Source organism: Myotis brandtii, unplaced genomic scaffold (assembly GCF_000412655.1).
Source record: "Myotis brandtii unplaced genomic scaffold, ASM41265v1 scaffold120, whole genome shotgun sequence".
NCBI classification, from domain to species: domain Eukaryota; kingdom Metazoa; phylum Chordata; class Mammalia; order Chiroptera; family Vespertilionidae; genus Myotis; species Myotis brandtii.
Genome location: NW_005354174.1, coordinates 1,104,469 through 1,124,203, shown reverse-complemented (window position 1 = coordinate 1,124,203; position 19,735 = coordinate 1,104,469). Strand labels below are relative to the sequence as shown.

General features: G+C 40.2%; 1 protein-coding gene across 7 annotated transcripts in view; it reads left to right on the top strand.

Moving 5' to 3' along the window:
• Positions 1-12,265, top strand: part of USP32 (ubiquitin specific peptidase 32) — a 123,231-nt gene extending 110,966 nt beyond the window's left edge. For all 7 annotated transcript variants that reach the window (XM_014531590.1, XM_005858550.2, XM_014531570.1 and 4 more), the window contains 5 exons: positions 5,131-5,322; positions 7,492-7,780; positions 8,870-9,306; positions 9,769-9,861; positions 10,860-12,265. In XM_014531590.1, the coding sequence (XP_014387076.1) occupies positions 5,131-5,322; positions 7,492-7,780; positions 8,870-9,306; positions 9,769-9,861; positions 10,860-11,033 (1,185 nt within the window). In that variant the 3' untranslated portion in view covers positions 11,034-12,265. The remainder of the gene's footprint in view (positions 1-5,130; positions 5,323-7,491; positions 7,781-8,869; positions 9,307-9,768; positions 9,862-10,859) is intronic.
• Positions 12,266-19,735: the final 7,470 nt, after the last annotated feature.

Sequence of the window (19,735 nt, the reverse complement as noted above, 5' to 3'; positions counted from 1 at the left end):
ACCCTCACCCCATGAGGGTGTGGCCAGCCTGGGTGAGGGGCTGATGGCTGTTTGCAGGCTGGCCACAACCCCCAGCCACCCAAGCTCCCAGTGGAGGCTGGCTGGAAGCAGGTATCTGGGATTTATTTGTCTTCTATAATTGAAACTTTGTTGCCATGAGGGGAGGTCACAGCCGGCTCAGGGCAGGCAGGAAGCTTGGCTTCCTCCATCACCCGGGCAATCAAGCCTCCTGCTTGCTCCAGCTCCCTGGCTGCCGGCCGCCATCTTGGTTGGGTTAATTTGCATATAGTCGCTCTGATTGGCTGGTGGGCCTGGCTTATGGCATAGTGAAGGTACGGTCAGTTAGCATCTTTGTCTTTTATTAGTGTAGATTATTGAAACTACAGCGTTTGGTAACCAAAATTACTTAGCTCACATGCATTCCAGGGCTGTAGCTGCTACCTTTAATGGGTATAGTGAATAGAAAATTAGAAAAAATCTTGAATGTTTCAGTGCTGGACAACTAAGATTACATCTCAATGGCTTTTACCTTGGGATTCCTCTACTGCCACTCTCTGGCTAGAGCAATTTTTAAATTTTGAAAATGTTACTTCAAAAAAGAATACTAAAACAAACAAACAAACAAATAAATGGAATTAAAAATAAAAAGAATATTGCCCTAGCCAGTTTGGCTCAGTGGATAGAGCATCGGCCTGCCAACTGAAGGGTCCCAGGTTCGATTCCGGTCAAGGGCGCACATGCCTGGGTTGCAGCTCAATCCCCAGGAGGGGGTGTGCAGGAGGCAGCCGGTCAGTGATTCTCTCTCATCACTGATGTTTCTATCTCTCCCTCTCCCTTCCTCTCTGAAATTAATTTTTAAAAAAAGAATATGAACTCCATACCCGAAAATGTTTGTCAAATGCTATTTGAAGGGTCAATTGAGCCCTGACTGGTTTGGCTCAGTGGATAAAGCGTCAGCCTACGGACTGAAGGGTCCCGGGTTCGATTCCAGTCAAGGGCACCAAAAACAAAACAAAACAAAAAAAAGGGGGGTCAATTGAGTACATAGCTTATGGGTAGAGATAAGAAGAATCTGATGGACAGAAAAAAAAAAGCAATAGAATCAAAGGAGTTTCTTAGTTACATGAAGAATTGTAGTGGCTTTTGCATTTATGTAGCTCTTGATGGAAATTTCCTTTACTGTTAGAGTGTTCCCTTTAGATAGGTGAGTAATGATAACTGACTTTTCTGTCTTTTTGTGCTATTGAAGAATGAGGAAACTACCAATTCCAGACCTAGTTCCCTATGTGGATCCCTCAATATGTCCCCACACACACCCTGAGGCTCCTGGTAGCTCTCACTAGCCACAGAAGTGTATAACTTGTGGATACTTGCCCAATGAAAGATTGTTGAGCTAAAGGAAGTTGAGAAGCTGATCTGGTAGATCATGCTCACTGTAGCAAGGTAACTCAATAATCTCAGCCATGCTTCCTTTGAAGAGGGAAAATTTTAGCAAATGATGAAGATTCCTGAATCTTTGTCAGCACAAAATCTGACAGGACATTATTGTGACAAGACACTCCTGTCAAAGATGAAAAGTGATTTGGCTCTGAAAATCTCTTTATTTTTTAACAAGCTGAGTGTCAATTTGAAAAGCTCTGGAGGACATTCTGCTTATAGGAAAAAAAGCCTAAGTGACCTGTTCAATCTCACCCTGTTTTCACTTTCAGGGATGCTCTTAGGACACCATGGAAACCAAATTACAATTGAGATATTTTGCCTTGTTAGAGAGTGGGGCCACATGACTCATTTTTTTCCTACGTAATATATCTTCCCACATGTGGTTTCTGTGTGTGCTTGGAGAGTCACATAGATAAAGGAAGATACCTTGGTTTTAAATTGAGATTATTGCCCACATGTTTTATACTTTTTATTTTTAAATTTTTTATTGATTGATTGATTTGAAACAGAGAAAAGAAACATTGAGGTGCCTTGATTGGAGATCAAACCCGCAACCTTGGTATATTGGGATGATGATCTGACCAACTGAGCTACCCGGCCAGGGCCTCATATCTTTTATACTTTTTATTCCAGTGATTTCCCTTCTAGGGATTTAGTCTAGGAAAATACTCTGTAATTTGCTGATAAATCTTCATCATGGCATTTTTTAGTATAGTAAAAAATTAGAAACAACTTATATTTGTCCCACATTAGAGGAATGATTAAGTAAAGCATGGTATAGTAATTGGATAAAATTTTATACAGTTATTGAAAATGATGATTACCAGGAGTTTTTGCTGACATATATGGGAAGATACTTAAGATATGTTTTTTTTTTTAAAGCAAGGTAGAAAGTTGCATATACTGAAAAATCTCTTAAATATGAAAAAATACTATTTAGGAAAAGGACAAAAGAAAATCTGCCAATATTTTGACATGTTTGCCTTTGTATTAAGAATAAAAAGGTTTTCTGCCTTTTTACATTCTCCTCTGCTTTCCAAAATTTCTATGTGAATGTTTTCAGAAAAAAAGTAGAGAGGAAATTGTTTTGTTTTATTTTTCCTCTCTCTGTTTAGACCTCACATTTCTTAATAGAAAATTAAACTAGGTAATTTCTTAGAGCTCCCTCTTTTCTAATCCTATATAATAAAGGGCTAATATGCAAATTGTCCCCTCTACCGGGAGTTGGACCAGGGGGTGGGGCCAGCTGGCCAACCGCCCGAGTCTCCTCCCCTCCCACCTCTTTCCTGCCCCCCACTGGCCCACCCAGTCGGCCCCAATCAGGGCAGGCCGCCGGACCCCAGCTGTGAACGAATTCATGTACCAGGCCTCTAGTAGTTTTATAATGTATGAACACTGTTATTTTATTCCTTATGTTTTGTGTTAAGGATGAGTTTTCAAGCAACTTAGAAAAAAAGGAAGAGGGTGCCAATAGTAATTTAGACTATTTGAATAATAGTAGAGAATCTGTCAATGGATCTCAAGAAGTAAAGGAAGGGAATCTCTGTGATTTAGGGAAATGTTGTTGATAAATAACAATTATTGTCAGTCCACAAATGTTTTTTTATTGGTCTTTCTCCCTGTCTCCATCTAGTTCTACAGCCTATGTGTTCCATAGAAAATACAGTCAATAAAAATCAACATTCTTTACTAACTTACTGTAATTTGTGGTTGGCCATAAAGCATCCTTGATAGAGATAATGTTTAACTTGTTATAAGAAAAGAGACACTACTGTATTTGATACACCTCTTTTCCTACTCTGATTCCAACAGCCCTAATTCAGTATGGGATTTTTTGTTTGTTGGGGGATTTTTGTTTGTTTTTTTGTTTGTTTGTTTTTTAGAAGAATGTCAGTTTTTCCCTGAGATGTGAACAGCTCTAAAGTTGATAAGAGTTATTAGTATCAGAAAAGAAATCAGTGACCCCAGGTCAAGCTATATTTTCCTTTCTGGAAGAAAGGATTTTCCTCAAGTTCCCTTTTTTAAATGAATTCTTTTGAAATGGATGGTGTTACAATGCTAAAACCCTTAATTGCACGGTCAACCTCAACCTTGATAGTTTTTTTTTTCTTCTTTTTCTTGTTTTTTTTTTTTTAATTTTGTTTTATTTCTTAGAGTATTACAAAAAGTATTACACATGTCTCCTTCCCCCCCCCTCCCACTGTAGTTTGACAGTCTGTTCAATGCTGCTCTGCCTCTGTATCTATTTTGTTCATCAGTTTATATTGGTCTTTATTATCCATAAATGAGTGAGATCATGTGGTATTTTTCTCGGCTTCCCAGGGGCTGTCGCAGCCTCACAGGGGCTGTCTCAGCCTCACGGGGGCCGTCTCAACCTCACTGGGGTCAACCTTGATAGTTTATAGAAGTATTTGGCAGCCTGTAATTCAGCCATCCTCTCATTTAGGAAAAAAGTCACCCCTGAAAAACTGTTGTAAACTGCATGTGTTGAAATGTGCCTACTTGTAATTTAGGGAGCCCACTGCTCCCATTGTCAGTTTAGGAAGGGAAAACTGAGAGAAATTGCCTCAGGCAAAGAGAACCAATTCACCTTTGGAAGGGAGGTTTAATAACTGGAGTGATGAACATGTGTGTGACCTTTGCCAGAAAGTGAGGCATTCAGTTTTCGACTTGTATTCCAAACTCCACCCTGGAATAAAAAGGTCCCTGTGTGAAGTCTCACGGTAGCTTTCATAGTCCTCATACTATGCTTCACCCACCATAGTTCTTAATTGCTTATTAAGTGACAGCCAAGTATTGGAGAAAGAAAAATTACTCCTTTTCTGTTGCATTTTAGGCCCCTACTTCTCTCCCTCCTCCTGATCCCACACCACCTTCAACACATCCTTACTGGTACATACCTACCCCCTTTGCTGTCTCTCCTTATACTTACCATCTTCTTGCTCCAAAGCCTAGTGTGTTGGTTAATGGGACCACGGAAGTTTGGAAGGTGTTAGTGTCCTTCTCAACAAAACCCGGCTCTTTTTAGCCTACTGTTTCATTGCAGTCTCAGATAAAGAGGCTTTGTGAGGCAGGAGATAGATAATGACACACATGGTATTCTGAAAACTTTGTGTTACATGGTGTCAGTATGCAACTGAGTTGTTTCCTATGGGGTTTAACACTCTGATGTGTTGTATTCTCATGGTGAGCTTTTCTTACCTTTCTTATTTAATTCAGATCTGGCATCTGTTTTCCAGTGATATTATTTCTCCTAGCCTCTGTAAAGCCTGCAACATACTAATAATGTTCTGTCTTTCTAGTTAAAAAATTAAAAGACTTAATCTGAACACTCCTGGTTTGAAGGCCAGCTCACATGTAAACTGTTTTAGGATTTCAAAATTGTAAAATAAATAGGCAGTTCCTTGTTTGTTTTTGTTATTTCTAACCATTCAGAAAATTTGCAAGAGCTATGGTCATATAAATAGAAATTTGGTCCAGGATATTATTGATGTGATGTTTGTGAATAAATGTACAGATGCTGTATTTGCTCAAAGACTTTTAGTTTGGATTGTATTTTCTTTTTCTTCGTGTAGAATAAAATGAGTGTGAATCACATAGAGAATGATGCATAGCCAGGTGACCATTTTAAACTTGCTCCCTTCCCCACCCGCCTTCTCCCCCCATTCTTCCTATTCCCTCCACTTACAGGTTGTCGATGAGCATGAGAGTGTGGAACAGAGTCGGCGAGCACAAGCTGAGCCCATCAACCTGGACAACTGCCTCCGTGCTTTCACCAGTGAGGAGGAGCTGGGGGAAAATGAGATGTACTACTGTTCCAAGTGTAAGACCCACTGCTTAGCCACCAAGAAGCTGGATCTCTGGAGGCTTCCCCCAGTCCTGGTATGTTACACAGTCCTACCTCTGAGAGAGCAAGAGTCTGGAAAAAAGGAAAAAAGTCATGAACAAATAGTTTTTGTTATTTTTGAGAATAAAATCCTCCCCTCAGCAATGCTTAAAACGCTTTTGCTGTGCAAGATTTTTATGTTGCACACAGAAATTAATTGTTCTACAGGTATTTGCTAGTTCTTGTTCCTAAAGAGCAGACCACTAAAAAGGAGAGAAAAGTAATATAAACCAGTAACTGCCATTCCACACAAGGTATAGGAAGGGTCAAAAGTGGTACAACCTGGTGAATTTGAACTGCAAAAGAAAATGAAAGCACTTCTGCCTCTAGGGAGAGAGCGAGCTTTAGGCTCATAGTTAGTGGATTGTAGAAGAGCAGCTGAGCCTGGAGCTTCAGGTTCCATTGTGCTGGATCACATGGCCACAGCACACATGTGCAGTGGGGGTTTATGTGTTCTTTTGAATTTTATTTACTTCTGCCTTCTCCCTTCATGGATTAGGAGACTCTCCTGTTGTTTGTCAGGTGAGTTTGAAATGACAGTTTTTCCTATTCTTTTAAGAAAGCCTTTTCCTTAAGAGTAGGGATATCATAACAGGTGTAACTATAAGGCAGTGGTGTGTTTTAACCAGATCTTATATGCATTTTTTATTCAAGTTTTCCTACTACTCTGTAAAACTGTGAATGTAGGTGGTTGTTTTTATTTTATTAATCTAGAACAACTAGGGAAGAATGCACAAGAAATTAATAATTTTGGCTAGCTAGCTACAGGGATAAGAACTGAGGGAAGGGAAGAAGAAGGCCAGAGCAGGCTTGAGGATAGGTAGGTAGGAAGGGGGATAGTGTTTTTTTCTTTTGTTTTGTTTTAATTGAGTTATAATTAACTCAGAATTAAATGCATAGATTTAAAATATCTAGTTTGATGAGTTTTGACAATTATATATATTCATATAACTATCACATAAAACATATCTTGGACATGTATTGGAGTGAAGGCATTTATAAAAACTATGTTTTTGAGGTCTTTAAAAATAATGAGCCCAACCAGCATGGCTCTGTGGTTGAGCGTCAACCTGTGAACTAGGAGGTTATGGTTCGATTCCCAGTCGGGACATATACATGGGTTGCGGGCTTGATCCCCAATGTGGGACATGCAGGAGGAAGCCAGTTGATGAGTCTCATCATTGATCTCTCTCTCCCTCCCTCCTTCTCTGAAATCAATTAAAAATATATTTTAAAAAATAATAATAATGAGTGCCCTGGTTGGGTGGCTAAGTTGGTTGAGTGTCATCCCATACACCATAAGGTTGTAAGTTTGATTCCCGGTCAAGGTGCATTCAGAAGGCAACCAACCGATCTCTCTCTCTCTCTCTCTCTCTCTCTCTCTTCCTCTCTCTCTCTCCCCCCTTCCTTCCCTCCCTCCCCCCCACCTCTCTCCCCCTTTCTCTCTAAAAATCAATAAAAACATACCCTCAGGTGAAGACTACAGATAAATAAATATAAAATAATGATGAGAAAATGTTTTGTTGAGAGCTTGGTGGGCTTCTATGATAGCCACACACTGGTGTGCCCCATTAGGAAGGGATTATCTTTATATTAACAGTAAATTGTTAAGCATCTAGGGTAGAGGTAGCCACCAAAGATCTGTGCACACATTACAGAGCTTAATAACACTGTATGAAACTGGAGGAATTCATTGCTCTTGAAAAGAAGACGAGCCAGAAAGTAGGGAGATTCTTATGCTCTTCAGGATTTCCTGGTAGCCATCAAAGGATATGGTAAGAAAGGAGAGATGTGCAGTCGGAGATTGGGTAAATTTCATCTATTTCAAAAACTCCATTTTTCTTCTATGATATTGGAGAGAGGTACAGTTCAGTGTGGATTTCAAACCCAGAAAGCAGAGGGATACATGCAAATATAGGCTCCAAGAATGTTGAAGAAATTGGGAAAGAGAGTTTCGGATATACAAAGGATATGAAATTAGGGAGATTACCATGGTAACCATATAGCTAAAGGGCAGTGGCCCTACTGATAACTGGGTTACATAATAAAATATATTCTTTTGAAAAAATGTTATGTTCTATATTCTTGAACATTCACATGTATTAGATCTATTTTGTATCTTTGGAACCCTCTAACCCTAGTGTTTTCTACCTTTTCTTCTCCAGATTATTCATCTTAAAAGATTTCAATTTGTAAATGGCCGATGGATAAAGTCACAGAAAATTGTTAAATTTCCCCGTGAAAGTTTTGACCCTAGTGCTTTTTTGGTACCAAGAAACCCGGCTCTCTGCCAGCAGAAACCACTCACACCCCAGGGGGATGACTTCTGTGAGACCAGGGTTCCGACAGGAGAGGTGAAGAAAATGGATGCCCAGAACTCCGCTGGGGAAGAGGATATGCGCCTGAGCAAAAGCCCATCCTCGCTCAGCGCAAACATCATCAGTAGCCCTAAAGGTGAAGAAGCCTAGGAACCTCCTGAAACCCAGATAGCACCCTGAGGGGAGCTCTCCCAGGACCCCTGTAGACTGCATGTTTTCCTGTCCCTTCCACTCTAGAGCAACAGCTTAATGAGATGGAACAAACTTATCTAGAATCAGACCTGTCTAGATTTGAACTATGTGACTTTTAGCAAGAGATATAGCCTCCCTGCATCTATTTTTTAGGTAGAAAATGGAGATAATACTAAGTTCACAGAGTGTGAGGATTTAATGTCAGGAGTAAAGCATGAATGGTAGTTGTCATTCTTGTTCCCTTACGGCAGAGGTTCTCAAAGTGGTCCAGGAACCCCTATAGAGTCCCTGAGGGCCTGGAGGATTAGAACTATTTTCATAAAAATAATAAGATATTATGTACCTTTTCACTGTCATTCTCTCACAAGTGTATGGTGAAGTCAGATCCAGCATGCTGTGATAATATCGGTGAAATATGTGCTTGTATATTATTTTTTAGATTCCTCCATTTTAATTCCTAGGATGGTAAATATTGATAGATATAACCCATAAAAGAAACGTTCTAGAGGTCATCAACAACTTTTAAGGGTATATAAGGAAGTGGGTGGGGCTGTGACCAAAAAAGTTTAAGACTCACTACCTTACAGGTTTGTTGTGAGAGGTGAAGATAATAGAGAGTTTCCAATACCATGCTTAGCAATAGTAAGTGCTTAATAATTAGTGATTGTATTTTTAATCTAAGTTTACATACAAGACAGAGAAGAAAATACATTTGTAAAACTCCTTGGGGCCTTAGTCTAATAATATTGTTTTAAACTGAATCTGACCTAAATCACCTTTCTACTATTTTCTAAGTTCCTACATGGTAATTTACATTTTCAGGACATTGCTGCATTTTCAGGGCTTGGCATTGAGGAAGACAAGACTATAACTTATTGACTACATAATAGGAACTAAAAAGTAGCCAGTCAGGACTCCCAGTCTTTATACCTTTATGTGTATACTTGTGAAGTTGGCCTCAAAGTTACCATTTGGTGGCTGGCTAAATTTGTGGCATTTGGGTTTTATGAATCTTTCCTTCTCCCTTTGACAGGTTCACCTTCTTCATCAAGAAAAGGTGGAGCCAGCTGTCCCTCCAGCAAAAACAGCAGCCCTAACAGCAGCCCACGGACTTTAGGGAGGAGCAAAGGGAGGCTTCGACTACCCCAGATTGGCAGCAAAAATAAACTGACGAGTAGTAAGGAGAACTTGGATGCCAGCAAAGAGAATGGGACTGTGCATGTTTGTGAGCTGGCTGATGCCTTGAGCCAAGGGCACATGCTGGGGGGCAGCCAACCTGAGCTGGTTACCCCTCAGGACCACGAAGTAGCTTTGGCCAATGGATTTCTTTATGAACATGAGGCATATGGCAGTGTCTGTGGCAATGGCTACAGCAATGGTCAGCTTGAAAACCACAGTGAAGAAGACAGCACCGATGACCAAAGAAGAGATATTCGTGTTAATCCTATTTATAATCTATATGCAATTTCGGTAAGTGGTTTATTGTATGGTTTTCAGAATGGTCTGCATTTTTCAGTGATTTGTTCATCATTCATTCATTCATTCATTTTTTTCAGTGCTTGCTTATTTCCTAGGCATTGAGCTTGGTGATAAACAAAGTTAGCAGTAGGTATCTTGGGCTTCCAGATAAAACCCAAGATGCTCACAGAGTAAGTGGTTATAGTCATGTAATTGTTATTACTGGAGTCACAGGTTTGAATTATTCACAATTGTGTGCTCCCAAGGGATTTTTGCTTTCTAACAAATAATTGCAACTACAAAATATTTAGATTTGGGACTTTTGAATTTTGAATTTTTGGAAAAAAGTTAGATGATTCCAAAACTTTCCTTCTTGACCACCTAAATGATTAGTGTTTTCCTGATCAGATCCTAGTAGTGTCCCCTGACCAGTTCTATTAACTACTAACATACCTCCACTTTCTTCTCTTACAGTGCCATTCAGGAATTCTGGGCGGGGGCCATTACGTCACTTATGCCAAAAACCCAAACAGCAAGTGGTACTGTTACAATGACAGCAGCTGTAAGGTAGATATCCCTAATCTTCGAATAAAGGAAAACAAAAATGTCAACAATTCTGAGGGATATTTGTTTAAATAATGGACTTTCTCCTAAATGGAATAGATATTTCTGTTAGAAACCATATATAGATGCCTTTAGTATTTTTTGCTTGTTTGTTTTTTTGTTAATCCTTATCTGAGGATGTTTTTCCCATTGATTTTTTTTAGAGAGAGTAGAATGAAGGAGGGAGAGTGGGGGTGGGGAGAGAGAGAAAGAGAGAAACATCGAAGTGAGAGAGACACACGTGGATTGATTGCCTCCCACACATACCCCAACCAGGGCTGTGGTTCAAACCTGCAGCTCAGATACCTGTCCTTGACCGGGCATCAAACCTGTGACCCTTCGGTGCGTAGGCTGAGAAACACAGGCGAGGGCTAGATGCCTTTAGTATTAAAGGAACAAAAGTGATATGCAGAGGAGAGAATGAAAACATGAGTAATTGCCCAACTGGTATGGCCCAGTGGTTGAGCGTCAACCCATGAACCAGGAGGTCACAGTTTGATTCCCAGTCAGGTCATGTGCCACTGTTGTGGGCTCAATACCCTGTAGGGGGCGTGCAAGAGACAGCCAATCAATGTTTCTATTTCTCTATTCCTCTCCCTTCCTCTGTCTCTAAAGATCAATAAAAACACATTAAAAAACACACACATGAATAGTAAGGGGGAAAAAGTATTGTTTAATGATTAAAAGCTCTTGTCTTTTGAGCTATTAGAATTTGATGGGGGCGGGGGGGTGTTGGTTATTCTTTTTAACGTGTCTGTAGTCAGAATATTTTCCCTAAAACAAACACTGAAAATAATGAGGCTTATTTTGGGGGCAGGTATGAGACAGCCAAAATGTTAAGCTAATTGGAAGCAAACATGTTTAGTAATTGAAGAGGCTTGGTCTTCACTTTCCTGGCAAGGATTAAGAGCCAGTAGAGTGGTGGCTTTTTTTATTATTAAAGACTTTTCTTATCCCTTTAGGAACTTCACCCTGATGAAATTGACACCGACTCTGCCTACATTCTTTTCTATGAGCAGAAGGGGATAGACTATGCACAATTTCTGCCAAAGGTTGATGGCAAAAAGATGGCAGACACAAGCAGCATGGATGAAGACTTTGAGTCTGATTACAAAAAGTACTGTGTTTTACAGTAAGCTACCACTCTGGCTGCTAGACAGTCTGGTGGTAAGGGAGATGACTCCCCGTAGCTAACATTTGGCAAAAGTGTCCCTGAAAGGCAAGCTAACTAAAGGTAGTTATTTTTATCCTGTGACCCTGAAGCACAAATAACAATCCTAATTAAAATAGCAGTTAGCATAACAGTAGTAATAGTTTTGTTTGGAAGTATCTCACACAAGTTCTCTGGTAGAGAACTTTCAGGCAGAGTCCACCATTAGCCTGTAAACAAAAGGGTTTGGCACCAGCCACCTGGGACCAAATAAGAACTAAATTGTGCTTGTCCAGATGTGAACAAATAGGTAGTGAGTATAGAGTTTACCAATAATTATAACAAAATACTAAGAATTTCCTTGGAGTCAAAGTAAAACAAAAAGTTATAGTGTTGTCTCGGGACGACATGATATGCTACCTCCTTTTTCCTAAAGTTTTATTCCATTATATTGACAAGATGGAGAAAGCAAGATCATGAAGATGTGCAAAGGATTCTTATGGCATGGACACAGATTTTTCCACTTATTTTTTAAAGCATTTTCCCAGTCTTTTTATGTCTTTTCTTGCTTTTTATTTTTGTTGTGTTTGTGTTTGAAACACAACCAGTCATAGTGGCAGAGCCATATATAGTAGTCAGTCAGTCTAAGAATCTCTTAAGGGCTGTGTGCCTTCTACCCAGGGCCTTGGTTGGAAGACTCTATAAAGAAAAAGAAAGCATCCTGGGAATCCAGCTAAAATGGCCCTCTCAGATAGAGGCATCTTACTTTGGGGGATACTTTACGTGTCCTCGAAAATGTGTTCCACTCCTGCTGCTGAGTGTGGTGGGCAGTTGCCAATATTTGCACCATCTTCACTTGCACGTGTTGCACAAAAAGCTTCTGAGAAGGAAATGGCATCAAAGCTAAATGGTATTTCACAATTAGTGATTATTTTTCTTTGTTTCTTTGTTTTGCACTTTAAAAAAGGAGAGAGTACATACAAATGAACTTTTCAAGACTTGTTTATATTTGATGGCTATAAGGGCTATACATTAACTTGAATGGGGTGTTTTCCCCCATCATATTCAGTTTAAAAACGAAATACATCCCATTTCTTGGTAAGTTGTCAATGAATGTGAAATCCTAGCCCCATGAGATTCAATCTGTTTTCAAACATTGATAGTGTGTATTTTTAATGAAATTGGTGGTTTTAAAAGTAAACTTCTATTTTGTTTGCATGTCCAGTTTGTTCTTTTGTTTTGTTTTGGGGGTTTGTCTCTTTTTTTTTTTTTTTTTTAATTTCCCAGTAGTAGTCATCAAAAGTTTTGTTTCTTTGCTCACTTTATTTTTTCCTCTGATAATTCAAGACTGGAACAAAAATGTAAATGTTATTTATTTCAGGCAGCATCGTTTTTCATGTGTTGTTATAAAATATATATTCAAAGTAAATATTTCACTTTTTTTCTTCAGTCTTTTTGTATTCATCTGGACCCTAGAAGTTGGTTCTCATTAATTGTCAGATTCCATTTCCCTTTCTTCCTCATAGATAGTAGGTACCAAAGTAATTCAGCATTTATGTTCTGATATCTGAGGCTAGTTATTATCCACTTCTCAGAGCAGTTGGAAAGGTTGTCTTAAACGCCTTCCTAAGTTGAAACCCTATTCAGAGACTATAATTGCAAGTTGGAAGCAGTGGCCTAAATGGAATAATGGGATGAAGTCAGACAAAATACATACTTTATAGTTTCATGATTTTCAGTATATAAAATCTGTCCATTCCTACCTGGACAAGTCCCATGAAAAAAATGGAAGATTTTAAATAATTTCCTTACAGATGTTTTATTTAAACAGGTAGCACAATCTACTAATGTTGTTTGATCTATGTTTGTTATATTGGTTGTAATTAATTTTTTTAATTCATGACTAGCGGAAAATTTATTAAATTAACTATTAACTACATTCACCTTGTAAATTACTGTATAAAACTTGTTGACAATGCACTGACTTTAGAAATATGTTAATGTACATAGAGTGTAAATAAAATAGTGTTGATGTACTGAAATATGAACTGTATAAAAAAGTATTGGTAATTGTATATGGAGTGTATCTGTTTATCTGTAACTATTATCCAAACAAATTAAATACTGTGGCTGCATTTATGTGCTATTTTTCCTCTATATAAGTAAACACCAAAAAAAAAAAAGTCCAATCCTTCAGCCTTTCTCTCTTTGACCTTGTTTTAACTCCCCTACTTGAATAATACCTGACTTAGAGAGTAGATACTTCATCTCTGAAAGAATGGAAACTGTGTTGGAGGTAGAGCAAGGTATCTACACTGTTTTAAATTTGGCTCACATCCCTGTTAGGAAATTATTTTGAAGATATGGAAGGGGGTTGGGAGAAGCGTAGACAGCAGGTGAACTGAGAATTGATGGAGGAGGTCTTACAGTAGCTTCATGCAGATTAGGGGATAAGGTGAAGAGTAAGACCTCTCATTTGTATAATGCCTTGAAATGATCCTGTTTCCAGGTAGTGCTGAGAAACTAGGAATGTCCCTGGTTGTCTCTGGAAGGTCTCCAAAGAGGCATTCGGCAGCATTGAGAAGGGTGGAAGATTTGGAGCTGTGGGTCCTTCAACCTCAGCCCCTGTTTGTTTACCTTTAAAATTAGAATACCTACCTCTCAGGCTTATATTAACTAAATGAAGTATATAAATGGCTGGCGCCGTTTCTTGGTAAGTTGTCAATGAATGTGAAGTCCTAGCCCCATGAGATTCACTCTGTTTTGCAGAGATTTATTTTTTTACTTGCTTGCTATACTGATGCTAAAAGAATTTCAATAACTCTCTGCTCACATTCTCCAAAAATGGGAATACACATTAAAAATTTATAGAACGAAACATGTTGAATCAGCAGCAATGGTAGCTTGTTTAAAGAAACAAACAGAAAAGGGATCCAAAAAGTCATCAGAAAGCACAGCTTCTAAGGTGTCATCCTGTGTCCCTGGCTTTTTAAATGTAGCCTTGGAAATGACCAGCTTGTGGAGATGGGTAAGCATTTATTGCTTGTTTCTGAATGGCCTTGTAAAGTGAGAGGGAGCGTCCATCTCCCAGCCTCTCTGGCTGAGGTGGCACTTCCCCACGGGATCTCCATCCCTTGGCAGCATTGCTCACTATGGATTCCTTGATGGCAGGCCCCATTGAATTGAAGTAGATTAATTGCCATGTTTTCCCCAACTATTTTAAAGAAGAAATACAGACTTTTATTAGGCCAGGGCCAGAATGTGTAGTTTAAGGACCAAAGATCCCAGTTTTCCTTAATGATGTACCAGCAGGTTTCTTAGTATTGAAATTACAGTAAAAAATGCACACACCTCTGTGATCAGAGACCCATACAAGACAGAGCAAGTAAAGGGGGCTGTCTGTAGGTTTACCAAACTTCCTGAACAATGAGAAGCAGGATAATAAGAGTGAAAGGGCCTCAATCTCAGAGGCCTATAGGGACCAGGCTGGGAACAGAGTGTAAGAGGAGCAGGCCCAGCCATGGATGAGGATGGGGGCTAGCGGGGACTCTGGTGAGTTCTAGTCCACATCCATCTAAAGCAGCGGTTCTCAACCTGTGGGTCGCGACCCCTTTGGAGGTCGAACGACCCTTTCACAGGGGTCGCCTAAGACCATCCTGCATATCAGATATTTACATTACGATTCATAACAGTAGCAAAATTACAGTTATGAAGTAGCAACGAAAATAATTTTATGGTTAGGCCACAACATGAGGAACTGTATTTAAAGGGCCAGAAGATTGAGAACCACTGAAAAGGCTCCACTTAATTGTTGCCATAGAGGAATGTGGACCCCAGTGTTACCAATCCTTTTTTTTTTTTTTTTTTTTTTTTGGTTCCCTTAAGAGAAGCCAGAAATCTAGCTATTAATACAAAATATCCAATTTAGAAATGTTGGCCATTAGTTTTTTTTAAAGGTTAAACATTGTACTGTCCAAATAAAACGTATCTGCAAACCAGATACTATAAGCCACCAGTTTATGCCGTCTGGTAAGTAGAAGTCAGATTCTAGTTCTGCTGTAACCTAAAACAAGTTCCTTAGACTCAGACTTCTCATGCCAATGAGAATACCACTTTGTTCCTAAAGGTTATAAGGAAAAGAGAATGTATGTGAATAGCCACAGAGCCTGACACCTATAAGGTATCAGTAGTATTCCTTCCTCAGGGAAACAGCACAGGTTTAATAAAACAATACTGTTAAAATCAAATTCATGCCCTGACCGGTTTGGCTCAGTGGATAGAGCGTCAGCCTGCGGACTCAAGGGTCCCGGGTTCGATTCCGGTCAAGGGCATGTACCTTGGTTGCGGGCACATCCCCAGTGGGGAGTGTGCAGGAGGCAGCTGGTCGATGTTTCTCTCTCATCGATGTTTCTAACTCTCTATCCCTCTCCCTTCCTCTCTGTAAAAAATCAATAAAATATATTTTTTTAAAAATCAAATTCATTATCAGCCCAGAAGCCTTCAGCTACCGTGTGAGCACATTATAGGTACAGAGCTTTGTGCTAGGTTCTCTGGGAGTTGCAGTTTCCAACCTGGCAATTCATCTGTATCATAAACTGTGCTTGTTAAAGGTGCTGGTTCCAGGGTCCCACCCATCGTTACATTACACCTGCGTTCTGTGCCTATCCACACCCAGATTTATGAGCTCATCTTCCCAAGAATCTGCATTTTAATGAGTTCCTCAGGGGAGATCTTTGGTAGCCAGTTTGCATTTATGGAAACCACTGCCCCAGAAAATGAATCATTACTTCCAGTCTAATTAGGGAAAGATGATAAGCATATGCATATGTGTAAGAAAGAGTTAACAGTAATTAACTAAAGCTCCCTAGATATAATTGTCTCTGATGAAGTGCTGACTGAGGACATTAGACAGTCGGCTGTTGACAGAATCCTTAGGGAAAACCAAACGGGAAGGGAAGTGAGTGACACCATGTAGTGAGGTCAGGATTTTGTCAGAAGCAAACAGAACCTTCTAGCAGTCTAGGCTCATATGTAAACGAGGCCTGCGGCCCAGTGGCTGCGAGTTTGACATGCTTGGACTCTAGACAAGGGAGCAGAGATCTGGCCTTGCAGAGGCTGTGCAGGCCTGTTAGAGCTGCATTGAGGTGAGGTGGAGTATAGTAGAAGATAGCAAGCAGGCAGAAACCTGGTTGTGAAGGCTTTTGAAGGTCAGACCAGTTAAAATAAGTGCTTCAAATTGCCAAGTGTTTTGGTGTGGTTGTGAAACATTTTCATATGGCTTACTGAAGTACACCCTAATCTATGTAAGACCATTTTATTATAAACAAGTTTTTGTTTGCTGTAATTTAACTTTCTCTTTTTCATACACACAATCCACTTTTGCTGAAATTTCTCTTGGTTGGTTATGAACTTTGGGCCTTACCACAAGCCCAAGAGGAACACAGATGGATACCAGGCTTAAAGTGCTCCAAGGTGATCAAGTAAGTGGAGGGAAAACAAAAAAGGAATCGGGCTGGAGGTGGGAGAAAAACTAGAAGGGCCTTGGAAAGGGAGAAAGCATGCCAGAGAGAGGAGCCCCGTCCTGGGTGAGGTGGCCTAGAGAAGAGAGGAGAGGAGGGCCCAGAAAGGTGAGTGGGCTTGGGAGCCGCAGGGAAGGCATGGGGGGTGGGAGAGCGCTTCATCAGTTCACAGCAGGGTCCTCTGCTGATCATGGCTAAATCGTAGTGCTCGCTGGGATTATAGATCCGGTGGAAAGAAGGGGACTTCCAAGCTGGGGATGAGCAGGGAGTCTCCCAGAAAGGATCAGGAGATGCCTGTGGTCGCCAGAGGCTGCTATAGCCCCAATTTCGGGGCAGTCATGACACCACAGAAAGCAGTGGACTAGAAATATAGCCTGTAGTGTTGGGTCTACACCTTGCAGAATTGTATGACCTTGAGCAGGTCAGTTGTCTCCTGTGCACCTGAGGTCCCTCTGTGAATAATGAAGGGGTTGCATTAGGTCAGCTTTTATTTTGAAACAGCATTGGGACTGGATCCTTTCTTCCATCTACATTTTATCTGAAGGACCATTCCTAAAGCAGACGAGGTTGGAGTTGCTCAGGTTGAAGTAAGAGTTGAGGGCGGTGTGTGCTGCTTGATCAACCTATGAGGGCTCTCGCTCAAATGGCCACTACAGTCGCTTGGACCTCCAAGCATTCAGAAAGTCGGTCATGCAGTGCTGCTCCTGGCCCAGAGCTCTCGGACAGTTGTTCCAGCAACAGCAGCGATTCCCTGTGGTCTGCTGGGAGTCACGTTGGCAGCAGAGGGAACCTTTCTGAACCCATTGTGCTGCTCTCAGTGCATCTAGATGGGGAAGAAAAGTCAGCCAACTACGGTGAAGGTCAGCCAGCCTCCCTCCCTGCAGACGCCACAGTAATACCTGGGCCTCTGCAGGGAGCCAGCCCAGGGCCCGTGGCCTTCCGCTGTGCCAGCTGGAGAAAGTCACCGCTGCCACTCCCTGTTTGCAGAGCTCCCTGGGCTTGGAGCTGTAATAAACATCCTCTCACTATGGGAGGTGGGGGAAATGGAGAAGGGAGAGGTAATCACTCATATATCAAACAGTTTGTTGAGCACTGTCCCTATAAGAACTGTTCAAACCTGTAGAAAAGTTTTATGAGTGTATTTGAACCAGAGGATATGCCTGGAAGCAAGATCTCAACAGACTGAGAAAAACGCTTCAGGCAATGACAGATTGCAATTTCATTTATGCATCTGGAATTAAGGAGGGGATGTAAGGAAGATTACATGAAGGTGGGAGAAAGCAAGGTGGGGATTGGATTACAGCAGCAATTTTCAACCTTTTTCATCTCATGGCACATATAAACTAATCACTAAAATTCAGTGGCATGCCAAAAAAATGTGTGGGTTTTTTTGTGTTTTTTTTTGTTTTCTTGTATAAATTGTCTACTTTGACATTTATTTTATTGATAAAATAAATCAATGCCTTTCTCTTATTGAAATCATTATTTTTGTGATATCAATAACAATATGTTCCCTCATCCCCGAGAGGGACAAGTCTGAGGTTGGATCTGTCCTGTCTTTGGAGTTCTCCTGAGGGACTGAACCAAAGCAGCCCTCTATGTGACTTGGCCTGATTTCCGACATCTTTCCTTCCCATTTCCCACTTCCTTGGGAACATTTCCTATTAAATCACTTTCCACACAAATGCTCCTTGTTGGATCTGCTTCTGGGGAATGCCCTCTAAGGTTTTCTCTGTACTATTTGTTAGTAGTTGAGTTAGAGCAGTGGTCGGCAAACCCTGGCTCGCGAGCCACATGCGGCTCTTTGGCCCCTTGAGTGTGGCTCTTCCACAAACTACCATGTGCGGGCGCACGTACAGTGCGATTGAAACTTCATGGCCCATGTGCAGAAGTTGGTTTTCAGCCTGGCCGAGTCTATTTTGAAGAAGTGGCATTAGAAGAAGTGGGGGGTGTCGGGCGGGCGGGCAGGCCGTGGGATACGCAGCACGGGGGCGGCGCGCTCGATTCATGCACGAGTTGAAATGGAGAGTGAGTACGTAGATCTGCTGCTGCATAACAAGGTACGTTGGTTATCAAGAGGAAACGTTTTGAAACATCTCACTTCCTTATTAACAGAAATTAAAGCATTTCTCCTTGAGAAGGGTGTTCACTATCCAGAACTAACGAACGATCAGTGGATCCAAAAATTTTATTTCATGGTAGACATTACGTCTCATCTAAATCAGCTTAATCGTAAACTACAGGGGAAAGGAACACAGTTTTTTCAATGTTAGAAGAAGTTATTTGAAAACAAATTATCTCTTTTTGCTCAAGCTTTTGAAAGAGAAACTTTGATTCACTTTCCAAGCCTGTTGCCAAGAAAATAATTCTGATATTGACATTTGCTATTTCAAAACAACACTTTTAAATATGAGGGAAGCTTTTCTCAACAGGTTTCAGGAATTCAGAAACAGCAAAGCGACGTTAGCCTTTGTTAAAAAACCTCTCAATGCTACTGTAACAGAATTAAATTTTTCTCCCTTTAATATTGACATTGGCAACTTTGAAATGCAATTGCTGGATTTAAAAAACAAAGAACTATGGAGCTCGAAATTTGAACGTCTCTGTGCTGATATAGAAATATTAGAGAAAAACAAATGTGAACTTAGTTCACAGCACAAGTGGTCTGCTTTGAAAGACCTGGAGAAGGAAGATATGTTGATTTTTAACACCTGGAATAGTATTCCTGACTCATATAATCAACTGAAAAAACTAGCGTTTGCTGTTCTTTCCTTATTCGGGTCTACATATTTATGTGAACAATCATTTTCAAGCATGAACCTTATCAAGAGTAAATTGAGAAGTCGTCTTATTGATGAGAATAAGTGCCTAAAATTAAAAACAACAACATACAAACCTGACTTACCCAAACTTTCCAAGGAGATGCAAGGCCATTGTTCACATTAGTGTTTGTCAGTCATTGTCATGATTTAATTTTAAGGATATTGTAAGGTAAATTGTAAGGAAATTAATTTTATCAATAAATAATATCGTTATTAAGTATGATATCAAGTTTTATTCAACGTACCTATAGTTTAACTAAGACTTAAAACTTTAAGTAAAGTTTATTAAGTTAATTTTAGGGAACGTTGTGGAGTGAAAGAAGATGTAGTGTCAAGGATTGAGAAAG